The sequence below is a fragment of the Solea solea genome, chromosome 16 (assembly GCF_958295425.1).
Source record: "Solea solea chromosome 16, fSolSol10.1, whole genome shotgun sequence".
NCBI classification, from domain to species: Eukaryota; Metazoa; Chordata; class Actinopteri; order Pleuronectiformes; family Soleidae; genus Solea; species Solea solea.
In genome coordinates this window covers 5,122,446-5,146,758 of record NC_081149.1, presented here as the reverse complement: position 1 = coordinate 5,146,758, position 24,313 = coordinate 5,122,446, and the positions used below count along the sequence as shown (strand labels likewise).

Genomic DNA, 24,313 nt, shown 5'->3' with positions numbered 1-24,313 from the left:
TGATGTTATGCTTTATGCCAATTGTGTAACATTAAGATATGCCACAATATGTTGTTATGCTATGTCGTATCATGTTATACTGTGCCATTGTGCCACTGTGTCTTTTTATAATGTTACGTCACACCATGTCATATTATGACGTGACACGTTATGTTATGTCAAAATACATCATAGTATTTAACTAACGATACGATATTATCATGACATTTAAGTCACAATACAAAGTTATCACGATATTTAAGTCACAATATATTATCACGATATTTAACTAACAGTATTTCATCATAATATTTAACTAACAATATACTACCATGATATTAAAGTCACGATACGATATTGCCACGATATTGCGATATACTGAGTATTTGCGAAATCAAATATTGCGATCTACAGCTCTAGGGAGAGTGAGCACTTGGCACCATCTAGTGGACTGAAATGTTAATTGCTTGACTGATTTTTTCTAAAATTATTTAAAAATTATATGATAAAAAAAAAATGTTATCTTATGTTATATCATCATAAATGTTATGCTATACCAATATTTATCTCAATCTCATTTATCGGCAGGGCCGGCCTCGTGTGTTGGTAGTTTTATTGTGAAAGTCATCGCCGGAAGCTTTACGCGCCTTCTGCACGCGCGTTGACGCAGCGGTGAGGCGAAGCGTCGCTCCCTCGGCAGAGACGGACGGGGAGGGGACGAGGCTGAGGCTGGAGACCGGAGACCGGAGACCGGGGCTGAGGAGAACAACCTGCCGCCTCCGTCTGTGCCGAGGCTCTGATGGAGTGAACGCGGGGAAACTAACGAGCCAGCGCCGTTTTCTGCCTCCGCCATGGAAACGGTGAGCGATGCGATCTGATCTGATCCAGCTGCTTTTATGGGTGTGTGTGTGTGTGGAGGGGTGAGGAGGGAGGAGGGGGGAGAGGTGTTGATGTCGGAATAAAATCCGTCGTTTTTTCCCGACATTAACCTTGAAAACGTCACGTTTACAGAAGCAACTACAGCGTGATGAGGTTGTGATTGAACGCGTTAACGAGGCCTTCATCATCATCCTCATCATCATCATTTACAGGATGATTGGCACCTCCCACCATGATGTGATAACGCTGTGTGTGTGTGTGTGTGTGTGTGTTACACTTTTAAAATGGCTGTTCCTTTTTTTATTTCCTCTTCTTCATGTGTGAGCACATTAAACACAGCGATGATGATGGTGGTGATGGTGATGATGGTGACGGTTTCCGGTGCTGCTTCCTCCTGGATACAGCTTGTAATTACAATTCACGATGACACCCTTTTTCTTCTTCAACATGAACGCGTGAAACATCCTCATCCTCTCACTTTGCTGTGTGTGTGTTTGCGTGAGTGTTGCCGCTCACGACTCATTTCACGCGCTGTCCATTATCACCGTGACGGCCGGCTACAGCACGCACATGAAGAACTGACACATGCACGCCGATGAATGAATGAACGAATGAATGAGTCCAGACATGAAAGTATCGCGATGCCAGGCAATGCCAGGCGGCAGCGGCGTGAGAGTCAGCACAGCTGCTGCAACACAGCTGTGGTGCGTTCACTGTCACTCTGTATGTGTGTGAGCGCCACATGGTCATAAATTGGGTTTTCTGGTGTGGCCTTCATCACGCTCACCCTCCTCATCCTCCTCCTCGTTCCAGCTGCTCTTGTCATCACATTGTGTAAATCTGAGTTGTCCGAAAAAAATCACAAAAAAAGCAAAACTGTGCGTCCTTTTTCCTAACCCCTCGACGTCAGCGGGAAAACTTAGCCGCGATGTTAAAGCTCCACCGTGTAAGAATCACTCGCAGTTTAATCGAGCTAAGGCCGTAGTCCAACTAAGACACTCAATCGGACAACTCGCCGAGTCCGAGTAACTGTGGCCGCGTACGTGTGACTCCGCCTCTTGCGGTTGACGTGTTGTCCGAAGAAAGTTTATACGTCGTCTCCTTCTACGTCCCAGTCAAAGACCAGGGAGGACATTTTATGTGCAGAACACCAAGTCTCACTCTAGTCCGACTAAGCGTATACATGCTGTAGTAATCGTATTCAAGTAGTATCGCATTATTCTGGTATGTTAGTCTGACTAAGATTAAGCTCGATTTTAGTCAGAGATTCCGATGTGAGGCTGCGTTTACCATCCTGGAAAGTTGAAGCAACCTTACAGACTCCGACATGGGATTCCAAGATGGCTGCCACTTGTGAAAACATCACACTTTTACTGTTTTTAGTCCAAAAATTCAAAGAATTCTCACTCAGGAAAATATGCCTTTGAAAATACTCAAAGCACTTTTGCTTTTGTCGGTTTTCCACTTGTGGACGATGTCTCCTTCCATACAATTGCAGGACTTCTTGTGCCGCTAATGTTGTTTTTGTTGTTATTGATATGGAAACGCACAGGATGTGACACCATAGTCCGCTAGTCTGTAGGGCGGAAGTGTCGTTAGTGGGGCGATGACCATTATCAGATAACAATCGGATCTTGACGTAAAAACCAGGTATGAAAGGGGCCAATGAGTTTCTACTTACCGTCTGTCCACGCTCATGTTTTCCGTCCTGTTTCTTACACTCCTGCTCACATGTCTGTCTTCTTTTTTCCTCTCTTTTCTCTCTTTTCAGATTCCTCGCTCATCTCAGTGAAGCCTGGGGGCCGGGGTGGGTCAGAGGTCACCCGCCGAACCTGCACTTCTCCCTCTTACCCCCTGCACCCCACCACACCCCACCACCCCCCACACCTCACCCTCCACCACCCCACATTGTCCCCCACTGTTTAGCCCCCTTGTCCATCACGTCTCTTGGCACCCGTGTTGTCACCTGCCCGTAATCAGCCAATCGGCCGCACAGTCACAGTTGAGTGTTTCATGACGGGAGCCGCCCCGTCAGTCACCAGACGCTGCGCTCGAGTGTCCTAGTCGTCTTCTCAGATAACGCCTCTCACATCCAGGCCTCAAGATGATGTGCGAGGTGATGCCCACCATCTCGGAGGACGGGCGTAGCGGCGGAGGAGGTGGCTCGTCCTCGCCTGCGGGTGGAGGAGGAGGAGGAGGCATAGGCGGAGGGATGGGAGGCACAGGCAGCGGCTACAGCAGCCGGGAGGCCCGCAGTGGTAGCAGCGGCGGGGATGAAGGAGGGAGCACGGGAAACCTGGAGTCACTGATGGTGAACATGTTGACGGAGAGGGAGCGTCTGCTGGAGAGTCTGAGGGAGACGCAGGACTGTCTGGGCACCGCCCACCTACGACTGCGAGAGCTGGGCCACGAGAAGGAGTCGCTCCAGAGGCAGCTGTCCATCGCTCTGCCACAGGTACGAAAGCCTGAGGGGCTCAGAGTAATGGTTCAGAGGGGGTGTGGATTTAAAAAAAATTAATGTGGTCTTCATTAAAGCTGCTCGGAAAATAGCTGATTGTTTAAAATAAGGTCCAGTGTGTAACGTACAGAAGGATTTATTAGCAGACACTGAATTAACTACCCGTAAGTGTAATATCACATAAAAAAAAAAGATTCCGCCATCTTGTGCCGCAGTGTTTCCACAGCAGCCCAAACATAGACTTAGACGTATAAAAAGCAGACGTAGTCTTCATGATTGTGGGAGTAAATCTAATCAGGAAGTAGCAATTTATTAGGTTGCCACTAGGGGGCAATACTGCGTTGCCAAGCATGAATGAACCCTCGTTCCAATCCGTGCTCATGACATTTGTTACCGCCTCTGCTAATGTCGTCCAACCCCGGAATGTAGGTAAAAAAAAGGACCTAGTTTTCTGGTTTGACAAGTGAAGCCCAGGAATTAGGTTGGATGTAGCAGTTAGCCACTAGGGGGCAACTCTGCTGGTTGCAAAAACAACTCGGATTGAAAGTTTTCAATAAAAAACTGAGTTGTTTTTTGTTTGTCTGTCCAGACTAAGACAAAGCCCTTAAACTTTCAACCAAAAGTGTTTTCAAACTTAGTGTTTCCACACTAAGAATCAGCCCTTAAGTTTTCAATCAAAAACTGAGTCAGCAGTGTTTTCAAACTTGTCCATTTCTGCTCGTCCAGACTATGACAAAGCCCTTAAGTTTTCAGTCAAAAACTGAGTGAGCAGTGTTTTCAAACTTGTCCATTTCTGCTCGTCCAGACTAAGACAAAGCCCTTAAGTTTTCAGTCAAAAACTGAGTCAGCAGTGTTTTCAAACGTGTCCATTTCTGCTTGTCCAGACTAAGATTCGGTCCTAGTTTTCAATCAAAAACTTGAGTCTGCAATATTTTCAAATTTGTCCATTTCTGCTCATCCAGACTAAGACAAAGCCCTTAAGTTTTCAGTCAAAAACTGAGTCAGCAGTGTTTTCAAATTTGTCAATTTCTGCTCGTCCAGACTAAGACAAAGCCCTTAAGTTTTCAGTCAAAAACTGAGTCAGCAGTGTTTTCAAACTTGTCCATTTCTGCTCGTCCAGACTAAGACAAGGCCCTTAAGTTTTCAGTCAAAAACTGAGTCAGCAGTGTTTTCAAACATGTCCATTTCTGCTCGTCCAGACTAAGACAGAGCCCTTAAGTTTTCAGTCAAAAACTGAGTCAGCAGTGTTTTCAAACGTGTCCATTTCTGCTCGTCCAGACTAAGATTCCGTCCTAGTTTTCAATCAAAAACTTGAGTCTGCAATATTTTTAAAACTTGTCCATTTCTGCTTGTCCAGACTAAGACAAAGCACTTAAGTTTTCAGTCAAAAACTGAGTCAGCAGTGTTTTCAAATTTGTCAATTTCTGCTCGTCCAGACTAAGACAATGCCCTTAAGTTTTCAGTAAAAAACTGAGTCAGCAGTGTTTTCAAACTTGTCCATTTCTGCTTGTCCAGACTAAGACAAAGCCCTTAAGTTTTCAGTCAAAAACTGAGTTAGCAGTGTTTTCAAACATGTCCATTTCTGCTCGTCCAGACTAAGACAAAGCCCTTAAGTTTTCAGTCAAAAACTGAGTCAGCAGTGTTTTCAAACGTGTCCATTTCTGCTCGTCCAGACTAAGATTCCGTCCTAGTTTTCAATCAAAAACTTGAGTCTGCAATATTTTTAAAACTTGTCCATTTCTGCTTGTCCAGACTAAGACAAAGCACTTAAGTTTTCAGTCAAAAACTGAGTCAGCAGTGTTTTCAAATTTGTCAATTTCTGCTCGTCCAGACTAAGACAAAGCCCTTAAGTTTTCAGTCAAAAACTGAGTCAGCAGTGTTTTCAAACTTGTCCATTTCTGCTCGTCCAGACTAAGACAAAGCCCTTAAGTTTTCAGTCAAAAACTGAGTCAGCAGTGTTTTCAAACATGTCCATTTCTGCTCGTCCAGACTAAGACAAAGCCCTTAAGTTTTCAGTCAAAAACTGAGTCAGCAGTGTTTTCAAACGTGTCCATTTCTGCTCGTCCAGACTAAGATTCCGTCCTAGTTTTCAATCAAAAACTTGAGTCTGCAATATTTTTAAAACTTGTCCATTTCTGCTTGTCCAGACTAAGACAAAGCACTTTAGCTTTCAGTCAAAAAGTCAAGTCAGCAGTGTTTTCAAACCTCTCCATATTCAGGGCAGTAGCGTAGACAGCAGGTGTATCCAGAGCAGAATTTGTGAATTTTTAAATGAAAACGGAAGAAGTGTGGATGTAGTTTTTGTCTGAGTGAAACTAAAGTCACATTAGATTCCTCTCATCAGCTTTAACAAGACAACAACATCCATATGAGCTTTTTGCTCAATAAAATGTCATAAAAAGGCCGTCTGTGTTTCCCAAGCTTGAAAATAATAACTTGTGCTCTCCACAAACCAGAGATGTACATTTTATTGTCATTTATTGTCACATAAAAGCAAACAAACCATAAAATAGAACCTGGACTCAGAGAAGACAATTAATCAAACTCTCACCGTTGCCCGTGATTCATTTAGAAGTCGATTACTGATCAATTCATTGAAAAAAGTTGCAATTCTGCAGCAGAGGACTTCAGATATTTGTACTGAGAATATTTGTGATATTAAAGGATAATATCGTTCTGATGAAGCTGTATATTGGTGTTGGAAATCACATACATATATTTATATTTTAGGAAAGCCGGATGCTCAGCAGCTCTGCGACTGAGATGTAATCGTTATTACAGCCGGAAATATAACGATCATAGTTAAAAATTAATCTGCCCATTACGTTCTTGATTATAAATCCTTCAGTGTGGATGAATCGTGACTAAATGACAAACCATGCCTCAGAAACACACACAAGATAAAAGACCCTCCCCCTCTTCCACCCTTTCCCCCCTCCCCAATAATACGATAAAGAAATCCGACTCAGCGCCACCTGGACCAGCAACACCGTTAAAACCCTTGTTTCCAGGTTCACACATCAATAATTCAACACTGTGACAGGAACCATTTTCACGATGAGTGCACTTTTAATACGAGAGCTTGTTCCAGACGTGATGCGTGTGTTTACTGCGACTGAAGGCAGACGATGGCGATCGCAGGGTTGTTGTGTTTTCATGGACGTGTTGCAGCTCTTGTCGTTGTTGTTGTTGTTGTTGTAGAATAACGTGCGTTTATGAAGGATATTATCATGTAGTTATCGCCTGAAACCTGCTTCTGCTTCTTTGTTATTGGATCATAAAAACAACTGCAAAACCGACTTCCACCAAATGAGGTGAATTAAGATCGTTACCTATGCCAGGGTACTTTTCTATTTTACAGTTCTCGAATCTACTATTTATTGTTTCATTTTTAGGGATAGAAGACAGAGTTTTAGGGCCAAACTTAGAGAAAAAAAATGTATCTGTCAAAAATAAAGTCTTAATATTAAAAAACAGCCATTTCCTCTTCAACAAAATAGATAAGTTTGTGTGATTCAGACACTCTTTTCAAAGTCCTGATGGTAATGATAATCTGGTGCTGAAGTATTTCTTTATTTGTGAAGCCCAAATCCCAATGTAACTTCACAAGATGCTTGGATTATAATTACCACTTTATTTTTCTTCAGTTTGACCGTAATACTCCATCGTACTGATCGTACCTGGTCCCTAGTCTTAATTTTAGTTCCTGCTCTGACGAGGTTTAGCTTAGCCGGTACTAAAATGCGACGTCAACTGACTGCCGGCCACTGATTGGTCAGAGAGTGTCGTCACTGAAGAGTCATGAGCGCGACGTCCGACACGAGAATCAAAGCCAACAATGTCCAACTGAGTTAGATGAGTTAAAAAGACTTAAAAATCCTGAAAACATGCGCTAATCTCCAAGATAGCGAATGTCTGGTGTATTTAGTGACGGCACTGCTGAAAGCCGGCGATCGATCGTGAGCCCAATCCCGACCACGTTCAGTGGTATTTCAGTCCGGTGACTGTGTCATGCAGGAAGCACTGAACGATTCAACTGATTCTCATGATTCAGTTACACCCAAAACAACTAGTTCACTAGTTTGCGTGTTTGTGTTGTGTAGAAAACCACGTTGGGGCAGTTTCACGCAGCCATTGCTATGACGACTCCGCCCACACTGAGGAGGAGCTATGAAGTCATTGAAACTGACTGATACCAAACTGTGTAAAGTCAAATAGATGCTAAAACCGTGCATTGGAAAAGCACCAACAGTGTCTGTGCTCTCTGAGTGATCTTGATTCATTTCATTCTCAGGGTGTTGAAGGTCTAGTGTGTAGTTTTTGTGTGTTTATTGGCTGAAATTGAATATACTACTTGCTAGGACTGTTGTGGTCACTCCTTCACTCCTGAACCCTCTTATGACCGTCATGATAATCAGGCGGCCTGGATTTATTTAGATTTCAATCTGGCAGTTATTCATCCATTTAGGAATTACGGCGCAGAGAAGCCGACGTCACAAACGTGTGACGTCGGCGAATCTCGTCTGGGATCTGGGGATTTTGTCGGCCACAGTTTGTAAGAGGGATCTTTCCACAGAAGGAGTGTGTGTGTGTGTGTGTGTGTAGCCAGTACTCAAACATCCTCGCTGGTACGTATAGTTCTCTCTGTCGCCGCTCACCTGAGATGAGAAAATGAAATAACAGACGCCGAGCGACAGGACGTTGGAGGCCATGTTATTACCAACAGTGAGGGCAGATCAATATGGACGACACATCTGCACAAACACACAGAGCGATGTGAAGCCATCCACACAAGAGGAGTTCACTGAGTTTGTTTCTGTGTTAGTGTTTGTGTGTGTGTGCGTGTGCGTGTGTGTGTGTTGCCAGGAGAGCGGAGAGAGTGGCAGAAAAACCTGGTGATATGAAACACACACAGAGACTAACAAATCAAGCTAATTTGCATATCGCTGCATACTAATGTGGCCGCTGCCTGTGTGCGTGTGCATGCATGTGTGTGTGCGTGCATGTGTGTGCATGTGCATGTGTGTGTGCGTGCATATGTGTGTGCATGCGTGTGTTTTAGATGTCACGTTTCATCACGATGAGGAGAGACTGAAATGGAAGTGAACGTGGAGAGAGAGTCATCATGCTGGTTTATCTACATATACACCGTGACATGATTAGATTTTTGGATATCGTCATATCGTACACATATAAAGTATCTGTGATGACTTTTCCATATATATATATATATATATATATATATTTATGTGTGTGTGTGTATATATATATATATATATATATATACTGTATATGTATATCGCCCTGAGAGAAAGAGAGATACATGGAAACGATATAATTAAAAATATAATACTATACTATAATACTTTAATTAACTTGTGTATAATGTATAGACAGACAGACAGATATCAATCGATTGATGGTTGCACAGGGACAACAGATTGGATTAATCCGCTCTTTGTTGATCCGTTGCCATAGTTACCACGTATTTACATTAAAGATTACTGATTTTAATCGTAACTTTCGTGGAGCCTCACAATTACACATAATTGGGAGAAAATTACAGAAAATCACCACAAGTGGGAGATATCAGACTACATTCCGTTGCTCTGGCCCGGTTCCCGTCGCTCTCACACTCCCTGTGACCTCCGGGCGTTTGTGTTAATGACGGCCAAAGCCACAGCCTGTCCTGGTTATTGTGCAATTAAACCAATTTCAGGTGCGACACATGCAGTAAACCTGGCTCTGGTGTGTTTTATGGAGGTCTGGTTTCAGGCGCTGTGGTAGATAACATGGCAAAGACTTTTACTGTACACGCAGTGGAGCTGGTTGTTAGTGAGTCGTTTCCTGCCACAGTTGCGGTGTGGTCGCGTTTGTCGAGCACACATGCGATGTGTGAGTTTGCTAATGAAATCAAGGTTTGTCAAATTGTTCGCCGTAGTTAAATGCGCTGCGTGGGATGGCTGAAGATTTTGGCAGTGAGAGTCACCGTCTAGGTTTTTGTTGTTTGTTTTTCATGTCTTTTTTTATTCCGTGTGGTACGCCGCCAAAGTTAGAAGAGGTAACCTCATACTGAGAAAATCCCTTTCCTGAAGCCAGAACATATTTGTTTTAGCTCCTCTGAGTCATCATTTATTAATCATACTCCAAAGAAGAAGCAAAAAATGGCAGATATTGTGTCATATCATTATTTTTCCCTGTTGGAAACCTTCCTTATCGGATATTACTACCTCTGCTAGTAAAAAGCAAACTACTAAAACCAGTTTTCACTGAGCAACATCGTCATAGCGCTTGCTAGCTTGTCTTGAGTCCGAAGTAATTCAACATTATTTCATGTTTTCTTCAGTAGTTGCCGCGTCTTCATTTGTTTCTTCTGGTCCCTCTAAGTCAGGGGTGGGCAATTATTTTATGAAATACTCAACCCCAGTGATAGTTGGCTTGCTTAGTTAGCCAACCCTGGAGTTGTACTTTCAAGTAATAAACTAGTCCAAACTAGTTTTAATCAAGGTTTTCTTGTCCAGTTCAAACCCCAGCTATATTTAGCTTGCTAGCTAGCCATCCTAGCTTAAATCCCAACTTGATAAGTCTTCTATAAGTTACATCTTCTACAGTAATCGAGTACCTGTTTTGTGAAGGATTTATAAGTGAATGTTAAACAACTTTAATCAAACCCCAATGTCATTTTTGTTTACGTTTACCCACAAACATTGTGGGTTTGTCAGTTGACCGTAAACGCAGCTGTGAGTTAATCACGTTTAAGGCTCGGAGAGTAAATAAAGCAACGGCTCCTTGTAGAGCAGCTGTTTTGCGACAATTTGACATTTAAGGAGGAAGCAAGACGGGGAAATAAAAGACGTTTTACTGTCGTTTACTCCCCTGCTAGCTTGTTACTACTTCCTGCACCTGTAAAAAGCGGCTTAACTTTTCCCGACGACTCTCAGCGACCACGGGAATGTTTCATACGCAGACGCTGTGGGGAGGAAATAAAGTGCAGGTGTAAATGATGGAGTTAATTACCTCGTACTCTTGAATCTAACTGAGCCATCGTTAATTGTTTATCGGGAGCAGCTGGGCATTCCTACCGTAGCAATTCAAAAGAACGTGTGATGTCAATAAGGCCCAGACAGAGGAGTTCACAAAGGGACGGTGGATCCAGATGCAGCAGGTTAAATGAATATGGGAAAGTGCTTCATTAGAAAAAAAGAATCATTTGGGGATCAGTAATATTTTCTAGGAAATGTCTTAGCACTTGGCAGCCGTCGAGGTAACTCCTCCGGGCAGTTATTTCAGACGAAAAACACTACGTTCCTCTAAATTAATGGTTTAAAAGCCATGACTTCCCTTTTTTAATAGTTGTTTTGACGTAAAAACTATGCCCTGTATATGGAATTAGTTATTAAGTCTGATAAAAACACTTATTTAACTTTCAAAACACTTTTTTTCCACAGGGTTTTCTTCTACTACGTCCGTGCGAAAGCTTTACTAATTAGTTTTTTTGGCTCATTCCCGAGACGTGACGTGTACAATTTAATGTTGTTTTTGCTTCCACCGCCACAGCACTTGAACACTTGATATCCTCTCCTTCAGTGCTTGTTTTAAGTCTGTCCGTTGCTTGCAAAGGTGAGGTTTCTGTCAACCTTCGCCCTCTTTAGCATTACAGGCAAGAAAAGGTCTTGCCACTTAGCAGTGTTCTCGGTAACACCTCCGGGCAGTTATTTCAGACTAAAAAGACCGTGTTCCTGTCTAAATGAATGGGTAGAAAGCCATGACTTCCCGTTTAATTGTTGTTTTGACATAAAAACTGTATATGGAATCAGTTATTAAGTCTGGTGATTTAACTTTCCGCTCACTTACTATGTACGTGCTTTACCAAATAGTTTTTTTTGGCTCGATCCCGAGAAGTGACGCCTAAAACTCAATGGTGTTTTACTTCTTCCACCAAAACACTTTAAATACATTTATATCCACTTGTTCAATGCTTGTTTTTAATTGAAACTGCTATAAAACTCAACTGCATTTATTTTATTTGGTTGTTATGAAGCAGATTGGCTAACGGTGATTTGTTTTTATCTGAAAGTATGAATGTAGCCTCAGTTTGGGAAACCAACTGAAGTCAGTATGGGTTCAAGAAAATACCAGTACACTAAATGTACAGTAGTGTCCCAATATCTTCCAATATAACATATTTTCACTCCAGAATCAGCCAGCTTCTTGCCAATAAACCAGTGATTTGAAGACTGGGTCATTCTAGTTTAGATCTATGTGTAAATGTTTAAAATAACATGCATAAAAAGTTTTAATTAAAATTTACCAAACATCTCTTGGAAGTGATTCATTTACATAGTTAAAAATAACCTAAAATGTTACAGATATGGCTGTAAATGTGTCAGTACCTTGGCTCAACAGTCCAAAGGTGGCTTCTGACACCTTCGTTTTCTGGTTTCCCTCTCACCAATGAGAGGTCCAGAGCGTTTTTGAAACACGACCAGCAGATCTAACCTGCTCTCTTTAGTGACAGCGCCCTCTTCTGACCCTGCAGGAGTTTGCAGTGCTGACCAAAGAGCTGAACCTCTGTCGGGAGCAGCTGCTGGAGAGAGAGGAGGAGATCGCGGAGCTGAAGGCTGAGCGCAACAACACACGGGTCAGTACACTCGCACGCCTGCTAAACATTACCTTCTCGTGTTTATAGGGCCGTTAATTAAAGGACAGGTATTTCTCCGAGTCCTTTTCATAACCACAGTGAGGTACACCGTGTACAGACGTTACAGTGTGTGAACCACATGTGTTTCCAGCTGCTGCTGGAGCACCTGGAGTGCCTGGTGTCGCGTCACGAGCGCAGCCTGAGGATGACGGTGGTGAAGCGGCAGGCCCAGTCCCCAGCGGGCGTCTCCAGCGAGGTGGAGGTCCTGAAAGCCCTCAAGTCCCTGTTTGAGCACCACAAAGCTCTGGACGAGAAGGTGCGGGAGAGGCTACGGGTGGCTCTGGAGCGAGTGGCGACCCTGGAGGAGGAGCTGCAGTCGTCCTCGCAAGAGGTGAGAGCCACGTTTCTGAGCTTGTTCTGAGCTTTGCAAGAGGAATCGCTGACGACACCTCACTCCATGTCGTTTCAGGTCGTGTCTTTAAAGGAGCAAATCAAGAGACGGCAGCAAGGACTGGACAACGGCAAAGAGGCAAGGAGAAGAGTTTAGTGGACATTTTTAGGAATAAAGTAGATGCCTAGTGAACGATAAGTGAAGTTGACATCATTTTGAAAACCACTCACTCCTCCTGCACCAAAGCCCATAGAGAAAATCAGCGATTTTACATCATGGGACACAGGAGTTGCTGATGAAGCAGCCTCTGTGTCCCCCGTGAGCTGAAAATGCTGATTTTCTCTATGGACTTTGGTGCAGGAGGAGTGAGTAGTTTAAAAAGTGACACAAACTTTCAGCCTCCAGTGAGAAAAAGCTGGAATAGACACAGGAAATATATTAAAAATCTGTCAAATGTCCCCCCCCCCCTTTCAGCGGCTTCCCAACGGACCTTCCTCCATCTTGGACGACGGAGAAACTGACCGGCAGAGAGAGGGTGAGATAGAGCGACAGAGGTCGGAGCTGGGGCAGCTGAAGGAGCGACTGGCGCTCATGTGCAGACAGGTACGTGAATCAGCGTTTAGCAGGCTTAAACAAGGCGGCGCAACGTCACGCCGCGGCAACGCTAACCCCCTCCCACCTCCCGCCAGGTCGGGGAGATCGAGGAGCAGCTGACGTCGGCCAGGAGGGAGCTGGCCCGGTCCGAGGAGGCCAACCAGAAACTACAGAGGGACGTGAAGGAGGTGAGAGTCGGAGAGTCCCCGCTGAGTGTCTTTATTTTGCTCACACTCACAGAAACATGTAGCAGTTTGCTATGGTAACAAAGCGAGCTCTACCCTGTCGCCATGACGACAGTTCCAGTGGTAGCGCTGCGGGCGTTTTCACATGGTCGGGCATTGGAGAGATGATTGAAAGCGTTTAGAGTTCTTCTGTCTGCTTCTGTCAGACTGAAATTCTGTGAAGCAGCAGCCATGTTAGGGTGAAATTTAAAGTGATAGTTCAGATTATGACGGTTTCTCACAGAAATCTGCAGAATATGTTTGTTGACCCAAAACTGTTTGCAAAGTTTGCAAACCGCTCACTCTCTCACACCAAACTCCATAGAGAAAACCAGTGATTTTAATGATTTTAACATCACAGCACACAGGAGTTGTTGTTGATCCACTTTCTTACATCACTAAGTTCAAATGTGTTATTTGGTGACTTCGGCATTCAAAAACCTTCGTTCAGATTCACCTCAGTGACACAAAGTGACCACACGAGGTGACCAGCAGCTCCTGTGTCCCCCATGACCTAAAATCACTGATTTTCTCTATGGACTTTGGTGTGGGAGAGTGGGCGCTTTAAAAACGCTTTAAAAAGTGTAAAAACACTGTCTAATAGTGACATAAAGCAGTGAATATTATAGATAAAAATCTAAAAATATTATAGATGTAAGCAGGGTTTGATTGGGTGAGATTCTGGACACAGAATAATGGAGTTTTTTTTTTTTAGCTTTAGTGTACTTATATTTCTCTGTGTTATTGAATATTCTTGCCTTTTATTTATATTTTGGTCCAGTGCTTTTTACATATTTGTCCAAATAAACATTTATTCACTCATTTGTGAGTTTGCTTTCTTTATGAAAACTCACAGGCACTTTGTCAAAGGGAAGACATGGAGGAGAGGATCACCACGTTAGAACGCAGGTGTGTGCTTTTTCATCTCCATTCTCAGAGTTTCATCCACTCACAGCTGTCAAATCAAGTCCCTTTACAAGTGGAGTTTTTCCTTTTTGTTGTTGGATTTGACTCGTTATAGCATAATACTGATCTGGTTTTATTTTGCTGGTGGACTTCCGTGCTAAAATAAGTGAAAAAAAGGCTCCAGTAAAGAAGACTTCAAATATGTAATGATAAATAAGGATGTCTTGGTTTGGTTTGCAGGTACCTGAGCGCCCAGAGGGAGGCAACATCTCTCCACGACATTAAAGACAAGCTGGAGAACGAGTTGGCCAGCAAAGAGTCTCTGTACAGACAGGTGAGAAACGTCTCTGTCTCACCCCCCTCGCTGTGTCTCCCATGTCTTTTTTTCTTCTCCTGCCGTTGATTGGCAGCTTGGCCCGGTTTCACGTTGGCACACACAGAGCGTGCCAGTGATGCTCTAATCACGTCTGCTGCCCCTCGGCACTCTCCAGTGGCGCTGCGGAGTTTCACCGCCCCGCTCCCCTCTCATCATCTTCCCTGTCTTCCCCCGCAGAGCGAGGAGAAGAACCGGCAGCTCCAGGAGCGTCTCGACGACGCCAAGCAGAAGCTGCAGCAGACTCTGCAGAGAGCGGAGACGCTGCCTGAGATCGAGGCCCAGCTCGCCCAGAGGGTGGCAGCACTCAACAAGGTGAGTGCTTTGCATTTTTCTTTGAGTCTCAGGTGTGTCATGAAATACCACACTGGTGACGGCCGTGACCTGAGGCCCTCGTGGTTTGTTGTCCTGTTCTTGCAAACGTAGATACATAAGCAGACGCGCGTCCTGAAGGACTTTGGTAAAATGGCCTCAAAATGTCCGCCGGGACTGTTGTTTTTGCTTATTTTAACCATAAAAGGGCCAGAAAATGTCCTGTGATGAAGTGATTTTGCCCATTTTTCCAGAATAACTTTCACTATCTGGCAGTTATTAACAATTTACTACATGTTACAATAGTGTATCAAGAATTTGAAATGTAAAGTTTTATTTAGAAACAACATTGTAGTTGTACATGAACACCAGATTTTGCGTGTTAAATTTGAAATTTGAACAGTATAAAACATATTTAAAATAACATTTGTTTGAGTTTTTGTCTGTGTGGCCAAAAAATGGAAACTATGTACTGAACTCTCTCCTCTCTGGTGACCAAGACGCTGATTTGCCAGTTTCCTGCAACAGCGCGAGTGAGATAACCGCAATAACCACATGTTGGCGTTGACTTTCAGAAACTGTTGGAATTTTTCTGATGGCACAAACCGTCACGTATTTCCACTGATGCAAAATGTGTTTGCGCAAACTTGTCGTCTTCCACCCGCTCTGTGTAAAATCGTTGATATTTGGTCCAAACGTTCACTTGTACATGTTGACGATCGAACATCATCATGCTTCATTATCTTAAGAACGTCTTAAGAGAAAACTCAAGTATTTGTTGTTCTTCTTAAATTTGGTCCAAACGTTCACTTGTACTCGTTGACGATCGAACATCATCATGCTTCATTATCTTAAGAACGTCTTAAGAGAAAACTCAAGTATTTGTTGTTCTTCTTAAATTTGGTACAAACGTTCACTTGGACTCATGCACTAATTGTTCAGATTTGGAAGGCCAAAGATTTTTAAATTTCAAATTTGGTACAAATCTTCATTTGGACTCAAGGAAATGATAAGACACTGGTGGTCAAAGGTCAACATCACAGTTACCTCACAACAAACCTTTGTTTCGCTGTGAATGTCCCGTCTTAACATCCGTTTCCTCTTAAATCTGCCACAAATGTTCACTTGGACTAAAGAAACCAAGAGACCAAATTTGCATTTTTTGCCTTGTGATGGTGATATCTCAGGAACGCTCTTGAGGAATTATTTTGACTTTGGTACAAACGTTCACTTTTAGATGTCTATTAGATGTCGATCGTCAAAGGTCAAAGTTCCTCCGAGTTTGAAAGGGTTATTTTCAGAACACCTCGAGAGATTCTTTTCAAATTTGAGACAAACATTCACATGTTCACAAGGATGAACTCATTCAGTTTGTGTGAAAGTTATTTAAAATCTGGTACAAAGGTTCTCTTGCATTCAAGGAAATGTTGAAATGTTGAAATGTTGATACCCCACAATCCTTTGCTGCTTTGTTTTTTTGAGGGGATTTTTATTAAATTTGGTACAAACGTTCGCCTGGATTCAAAGATAATATTAGATATTGCTCGTCAAAGGTCAAAGTTTCTCTTACCTCATGACATTTGCTTTCATCATCATTGCTTTGTGGCCTTAAGAACATTTTGACACAAATACTACATTTTGTTGTGAATGCATGAATTTAAGAATGTTTGGAGGGAATTTTTATTACATGTTCACTTGGATTGAGCACTTAGAATTCCGTGGCAAAAGGCCAGAGATTAAGACGACCTCACAAAGCACGTATTTGGCCTCTTTGACATTGCGAAATCGTGGTCAACAGCGATCCTAGTTTCATTCGTTTAGTTTATTTATTTTTCAGTTGAAGAGTTTTGAGTTTTTTATGTAAACCTTTGTCCCTTTTTAATCCTCTCCACTTTGTAATCTTAAATCCGTGGAAATAAGAACGTGCTTATTTTCATGTTGCCAGCAGCAGCAGCAGCAGCAGAGTGTGTGTGTGTGTGCATTTCTCTGTGCCAACGTCACTTCAGTCCCACTGCATTAACGTGTGCGTGTGTGGGCATGAACACGAGCGTGTTTGTGTGTGTGTGTACATTTAAACAAGAGTGAAATGAAACAGAAGATGTCAAACAAACAGACGAGAACCAAATATTCTCACCGCGCCGTGCCAGAAATTTGTCGGCGAACCGCGAGATCAAAGCCGAGATCAAGGCTCATCCAGGACTGCACACAACACAAACTCCTCATGACAGACTCATTCAACTGCTCATCTGTTCAACTTTTCTCGCTCGTGCCAACTCAAGCTGGTCCCTGCAGCCAAAAACCCTGCAGGGCCCGACTTTACTGTACGTCTTTACGTGTTCAGGCAACGTGGTTCTTTTTTCCCGTGAAAGGAAGAGGATTGATGCAGATTGCAAACGTAATTGTTACGCTGTGATCTGTACAGGCACGAAAACAATTGTTAAAGTCAAAGTCAACAAGCTGTTTTAATTTGTGTCGCTCCCTCCCCTCCTCTCCTCTCCTCTCCTCTCCTCTCCTCTCCTCTCCTCTCCTCTCCTCTCCTCTCCTCTCCTCTCCAATCACTCAGGCGGAGGAGCGTCATGGCAACTTTGAGGAGCGACTGCGACAGATGGAGTCGCAACTGGAGGAGAAGAACCAGGAGCTACAGAGAGTGAGTCACACTTGCTTTTCCATCTCTCTCTCCCTCTCCCTCTCTCTCTCTTTTCTTCCTCCCCCTCTTTTTGTCGGGTTTTCCCGCAGCACAAAGGCGCACTAATTTTCTAAGCCCTCTCTTTGACCGTGCACACGCAGATAGACATCTTTGTCTCTTGCTCTCAGTCATGCAGAATGCTTGTTATTAACTCTCCTCACACTCACTTTCTCACCCATCTCTCTTTCTCGCTCTCTCGCCCCCTCAGGCAAGGCAGAGGGAGAGGATGAACGACGAACACAACAAGCGTCTCTCCGACACGGTGGACAAGCTGCTGTCAGAGTCCAACGAGAGGCTGCAGCTCCATCTGAAGGAGAGGATGGCGGCGCTGGAGGAGAAGGTGAACGCTTCAGAGCACAAGCGTCAGAATTCAGAATTCCACTCAGAATTCCAAACAATCTGGCAAAGTTCTAAGCAGGAAACAAACACATTCATTCATCAACACTGGATTCTTCCCCGTCCTGTTTATTTTCCTTAATTATCACATAAATGCAACAGAAAATAACAAAACACACATTTGTCTTCTGGTTCCTCGCTCCAAATCTCCCTATGAAACTGGTGTTGTTCTTTCCTCCTGCAGAACGCTCTGTCTGAGGAACTGTCCAACATGAAGAAACTCCAGGACGACCTCTTAGCCAACAAGGTGACTCCAACACCACGTCCACACCTGATATGATATGAACGAGTGGTTTTCACTGAGTATGAGTTCCCGTCACTAAAACCACATCTGGAAGGGGGTTTGAGGTCTGATGTGGTCCCGTTCCTGAGGGTCCTCAGCTGACACCATCCTGAAGGTCAAAAGCACTCGTCAGAGGCCCGGGGACTTCTGACTGCTTTGGGTTAATAATCTCTGATGCACCATGGTCTCAAACTGAAAGTAAACACAGCGTTTCCTCCCTACGTTTGAAGCATTTTTAGGCTTTTGTCGGCGTTATGTCGATGTGTGTCTGCACTTGTGACATCAGGAAGCCGTGTCCTATGAAGTGTCTTATCCTGTGTGAATGACTCCACCTGCCTATGTAAAACTAATCCTAACTAGTCCGAGTAGTGCTTTAGTCGGCGCTGTGGTCATTCTTACTCAAAGCTGGTGAACACATGTATTTTCACTGACTCTGTCTCTGTCTCTGTCTCCAGGACCAACTGATCGCGGAGCTGGAGAGGCTTCAGCTGGAGTTGGATCAGCTGAGAGCGAGACCCGGCGGCTCTTACTCCAGGTCAGAGCCATTTATACTCCAGTGCGACTGTAGAGATGCCGGCTTGTGTTTGGTGTCTGTTTTTTCCTCAGATCACTCCACACTGTCTGCACTCACACAAGCAGAGCAGTGTTGATATGTAAACACAATGCACAACATTCTTTTCAGGACTCATTGACGCATTGACTTTCATTCATTTGGACACACTAAACAAAAGCCTTATCTTTACCTAAACCGTGACAACACTTGCTGGAACACAAGCAACACTTGTTCCAGCAAGCTTTTGCCACATGATTGTTTGTTTTCTTCTCTGTTCTCAATTGTACAGCGACCTTGGGTTTCGTGAAAGGTGCTTTATAAGTCCAAGACATTATTATTATTATTATTATTATTATTATTATTATTATTAGTAATAATAATAATTCAAATCTCAGCCCTTCACTTAAATCAGTTCCTCAGAAATCAGAAATTAGGTTCTGTCTCATTAGGACCAGGTTTTTTGTCTCCATGAGGACGACCAGTCTCGCCAAGGTCAGTGTTTATGACACAAAAGGTCCTGAAGAGTGCGCTAAAGCTTAATTTTATACATTATCATTCATGTGTTCATTATTTAATGAGTTAAGCAACTGAAAATGTTGAGCATTGCACCAGATGACCCTGTGTTGTAAGTTAACAGAACAAATGGAGGGGACGTTCACACTTACACCGAGATTTCCAAACGTATCTGCTGAAGTCCAGACTCTCTCCTTCATAGACCATCATTTATCTTCTATTTAATTGTCCTCATATTCTAAAATCTCCCTGTAATGCACCATCATTTTTTCCACTACCCACTCGCAGGGATAATTACTGTCTTTATTTATCTTACCTTGTTTTGCCTGTATCTTCTCCCCAGTCGCTCACTGCCAGGTAGCGCTCTGGAGTTACGGTATTCCCACGGGGGCGGGTCCCTCCCGACAGGTTCCACCACTCACCTGGATCCCTTTGGCAACGCTACCAGCGGGGGAGTGGTCCGGCGGAGTCACCGTACTCGCTGGAGCTCTGCGCGGGAAGACTCCACCAAGGTGAGAGGGTCGCGATCCACCACAAAAACCCACACAGATCCATCAATCCAAAAAAAAGACTTAACAAACGTGTCGCAAACCTTTTACACCAGGACACACAGGAGTTGTTGATCCTCTGCTGCGTCTGTCAGTAAGTTCACGTGTTGTTTTGCGACTTTGGAACTTGAAATATTTTCACTTGTATTTACCTAATCAACACTAACCTTCCAAACAAAGCTGTAGAGGAGCAGCAGCTACTGTGTCTCCATGAAAGAAAAATCCATCATTTTCTCAATGGACTTTGGTGCAGTTTCTCAAATGACGAGATAAAGCTGTGAATAATCACATTTATTCATTGTGCACGAGTTAATAAATCAAACTGAGAGTTTTGTCTCCACTTGTTGCCTCTGTGCAGTACCCAGACTGGGAGAGCGGGGGTCTGCTGGGGTCCGGGTTCGAGCCCGGCGTGGACGTGGGCTGCTCTGACGACGAGGACGATGGGGACCACCGCTTTGGCTCCGAGCTGCTGTCCCCCAGTGGACAGACGGACGTGCAGACTCTGGCCATCATGCTGCAGGAACAGCTGGAGGCCATCAACAAGGAGATCAAGTATGTCGACCGCGCAACAACTCGCAGAAAAAGCATATAAATACTCAATGAAATACTATTAAATTCTTGTTATGGAGCAACGACCGCCATCAAATAAATACTTTCCTGACAGATAAATCTAATTTAGCAAGTAAAACTGAAACATTTTCAGTTTTTAATCAAAATAAAAGCAATTTTTTTGTCTTTGCACAAAAAAAATATATGTAATTGCACAAGACGGGCATCAGTAAACTACTTAGCTTAGTTTAGCATGGACAGTGGACATGTTGGAACAGCCAGCGGTATCGAAACATATTACTTAGCAGGCTTTAAAGGGGACATATTATGCAAAATCAACTTTTTAACCATTTCAATACTTATATTTGGGACTCCGGAGGCCCTACCAGTCGCCAAAGTGTGGAAAAAGAATACTCCGTCGTTTTTTCGTGGTCCCCCTTAGTGTAAGTATAGGCGATAAAACACGCGATGTTGAATTCCCTGCGCTTATGACGGCAGCATGAGCATTTCACCGCAAATGTTACCACCCCACCAGTAAGTTTACTTGGAGAGCTCCACCTTAGCTCCACCTTAGCTCCACCTTAGCTCCACCTTGTCCCTATAAAATGCGAGAGTGCAGGTGAGGGAGGAAGAGCGGTATTATGTCAACGCAGAGGGACAAGTGTGCTGTTGGTGGCTGCACAGTGGAGCACAGTGTTTTACACAAACTTCCAGCCTCAGAGGATTTTATATATGACGCTAATGTGCCGGATAAAGTCAGCAAACGTGTGTTTGCACCACTTCACATCAGACTGCGGCCAGCGGTCGCCGTATTTAGTCAGCGACCGTATTTCACCGACGTACAAACACACACATTTTTAAGAAAAGGTCAAATAGAGGTCATAACTGACCATTCTGACACTTCCTAATTAAACATATTTGTTCAGTACGTCCTCCATGACCGGAGCACAGACTCAGTCTGATACAGTCACATACAGCAGCAGTTTATGCAGCGATCAGCGGTGCTGTCCCTAAGTGTTTTTAACTGATTTACAGTTGGGCAGTGTTCGGCTTGATCCTTGTGTCGGACGTCTCTTCCTGTGACGCCACTCTCGCTGTTTTCCGCGCACGCTGCCATGTTGATATTGTCAGAGAACTAGTGGAGGGAGGGGGAGAGGAATGGAGCGGAGGGAACAGGAGCTGAGCGAGTGAGCGTTGTAAAGAGGACAAATCAGAAACCCCCTGAAGAAGTGGGCGTGTGTTTGCCTGTGTCTCATTTGCATATAAAGGGACCAGGCACAAAACAGAGCGTTCTGAAAGGGGCGGGTTTAGCAGGGTTATTGAACTGCTATGGTGCTTCATCCTTATGGTATTTTGACCAAAGCATGTCACTGACATGTTCATTAGGACACCAGGGAACTATTTTTACTTGGGGAAATAGGGTATAATATGTCCCCTTTAACAAAAAGTCCCTTTGTGTGGATTTTCTTCTTCAGCAGAGCCAGGCTAGCTGCTATGCTAAGTGCTAAGCTAAGCTGCTTTTTATGCCTCATTATAAAATTGGTGGCTACAGCACATTAATTATTATCATATGTGTTGTTAAATAGATTAATTTGAGCTTTAAAATATGTAATAGTGAGCTGTTTTTTTATTTTAACTTGAATGAAACGCGACGACTGTAAACAGTGGCACAGCTGGACTGGTTACTACAACTTCTTTGAATTAAATTGCCCGTTTAAACTGGCAAAAATTAGTGGGAACGCTAATTTCTTCTTAATCTGTTTCATTTTTGGCAATGATGCAAAATCTAGCATAGCCGTAGCGTTGTTAGCACAGTCGCTAGCAATGCATGTTCTCGGTAAACATTGTTTTTTTAATAACTTGGGACAGCGCTTATTCTATTTTTATTTCAGAGTATTAAAAACAAAATAATGACGAGTTCCCGTTTGTTTCTGGCGTTTTTTTTTTTTTTTTTTAACTTCCTGTGACACAAAGTGCACACAATAGGCGCTTACATATATATGCATATATATATATACCAGATGGGAGGAGTTTCTGTTGCTGTGGGAACGAATACACTCTGAGTCGACTCAGACACACAGTCATTAGACAAAGTATTTCAGTATCATCATCATCATCATCAGTGTTATGCAAGTGTCTGTCCTCCCCCGTCTCGTCTCACCCTCCAGACTGATCCAGGAGGAGAAGGAGAACACGGAGCTGCGCGCCGAGGAGATCGAGAGCCGGGTCAGCGTGGCGTTGGACGGCCCGCCCATTCCTCCGACCTCGCTGGGCAGAGACGGCACGGGACGGGGCTTCATCCCGTCGTCCATCACGTCCTCCACCCTGGCCTCCCCCTCTCCCCCCAGCTCGGGACACTCCACCCCTCGCCTCCCTCACTCCCCGGCCCGTGAGACTGACAGACAGGTACTGTGCAAACATCTCCTCCAGGACAGTGAGTCATGCCATGAAATAAATCAGGCAGACGAGGGTCAGAGGAGTTCACGTACGGCTTCTTTTGCATCATGTGTTCCAGAACAACAAAGACGACGACCGCTCGCTCGCGCTCCTCGACTCCACGCCCCCTCCCACCCCCCGTGCGCTGCGATTGGACAGGATGGCCCTCACCCACCCGGGCGCCATGCTGGACGACCCACGGGACTTCCGCAGGTAAAACAGACTCTCGTTAGGTCAGGTTAGGACAGATTATATGCAAATGATGTGGATTAGGGTGAAATTGAGAAGGAGCCACACATTCTTTTGTATGTGTATTGTCCCCAGGAAGTTTTATTTGTTTGATATAATAGTGTCTTGTAACAATAATATAAAGCAATAAAACACACGTGGAGCAGACGTCACATACAATGTGATAAGTAACATGTAAGATGTCTCTCTCTCTCTCTCTCTGTCTCTCGCTCTGTGTCTCTGTGCCTCTCTGTCTGTCTCTCTCTCTCTCTCTCTGTCTGTCTGTCTGCCTCTCTGTCTGTCTGCCTCTCTGTCTGTCTCTCTCTCTCTGTCTGTCTGTCTGTCTGTCTCTCTCTCTCTGTCTCTCTCTGTGTCTCTGTCTGTCTCTCTGTCTATCTGTCTCTCTGTCTCCCTCAGTCTCTCAGCAGACGGCAGCAGCTCCAACAGCAGCCAAGACTCCCTCCACAAATCCAGCAAGAAGAAAAGCATCAAGTCTTCCATCGGTCGGCTTTTTGGGAAGAAGGAGAAGGGGAGGATGGGCCAGCCCGGGCGGGACGGATCCTCTTCACTTGGTAAACAGATGGAGGATAAGAGATAAGAGATAACGCTGACGGTGTTCCTCTTTTTTCCCGACATATTTGAGCTGCTGTGGCTCAGTGATTTGTGTTGTGTTTTCTTCTCTGTGACACAGCATCGACTCCGTCCGAGGACCTGGCCTCTGGAGATCCCATGGGCTTGAACAAGACCGGGACTCTGGGTCCGGCAGATAAAGACCGCCGCAGCAAGAAGAAGTCAGTGTCAGGAACTCATGTTCATCCCTGTTTGCATGTTTTGTTTTTTTGAGTTGGGTTTTCAGTTCAGTTCAAGGGCAGAATTATTGAGTGAGAAAACATGGAATCTGTTCTCCGGTTTCCTCCCACAGTCCAAAACATGCAGATTTTCTGGGATTTGGCAAATTGGACACTCTAAATTGGCCGTGAGTGTGAGAGTGTATGGTTGTTTGTCTCTGTATGTGTCCCTATGATGGACACACGTGTCCCTGTGATGGACACACGTGTCCCCTGCCTTTCGCCCTGTGTCAGCTGAGATTAACCAGCAGTAGAAGATGAATGAGTTGAAAGAAGAACAACACAAAGAAGTTGTTTTATTTATTTTTCCTTCCTCTTCTTCCGCAGACACGAGCTCCTGGAGGAAGCTTGTCGCCAAGGACTTCCCTTTGCGTCGTGGGACGGACCCACAGTCGTGTCCTGGTTGGAGGTAAACGCTGCAGAAACCTCACCCAAAACCACCAGAGGGAAAACAAAATGTGCCGCTTTGAGGGTCGCAAAGGGAAAGGGAAAACTTCCACGGGAACTTTAGTGTGG

General features: G+C 44.2%; 1 protein-coding gene across 1 annotated transcript in view; it reads left to right on the top strand.

Annotated features, from left to right (window-relative positions):
- The first annotated feature begins 669 nt into the window (after positions 1–669).
- The window catches only part of ppfia3 (PTPRF interacting protein alpha 3), a 36,650-nt gene continuing 13,006 nt past the window's right edge, over positions 670–24,313 (top strand). The window contains exons 1-21 of the mRNA XM_058653137.1: positions 670–839; positions 2,630–3,313; positions 11,856–11,957; positions 12,109–12,348; positions 12,427–12,486; positions 12,823–12,951; positions 13,038–13,130; positions 14,023–14,075; positions 14,313–14,406; positions 14,626–14,760; positions 17,321–17,404; positions 17,652–17,783; positions 18,024–18,086; positions 18,578–18,657; positions 19,532–19,700; positions 20,095–20,288; positions 22,454–22,691; positions 22,801–22,934; positions 23,367–23,521; positions 23,641–23,740; positions 24,125–24,206. Coding sequence (XP_058509120.1) covers positions 2,963–3,313; positions 11,856–11,957; positions 12,109–12,348; positions 12,427–12,486; positions 12,823–12,951; positions 13,038–13,130; positions 14,023–14,075; positions 14,313–14,406; positions 14,626–14,760; positions 17,321–17,404; positions 17,652–17,783; positions 18,024–18,086; positions 18,578–18,657; positions 19,532–19,700; positions 20,095–20,288; positions 22,454–22,691; positions 22,801–22,934; positions 23,367–23,521; positions 23,641–23,740; positions 24,125–24,206 — 2,688 coding nt within the window. The 5' untranslated portion in view covers positions 670–839; positions 2,630–2,962. The remainder of the gene's footprint in view (positions 840–2,629; positions 3,314–11,855; positions 11,958–12,108; positions 12,349–12,426; positions 12,487–12,822; positions 12,952–13,037; positions 13,131–14,022; positions 14,076–14,312; positions 14,407–14,625; positions 14,761–17,320; positions 17,405–17,651; positions 17,784–18,023; positions 18,087–18,577; positions 18,658–19,531; positions 19,701–20,094; positions 20,289–22,453; positions 22,692–22,800; positions 22,935–23,366; positions 23,522–23,640; positions 23,741–24,124; positions 24,207–24,313) is intronic.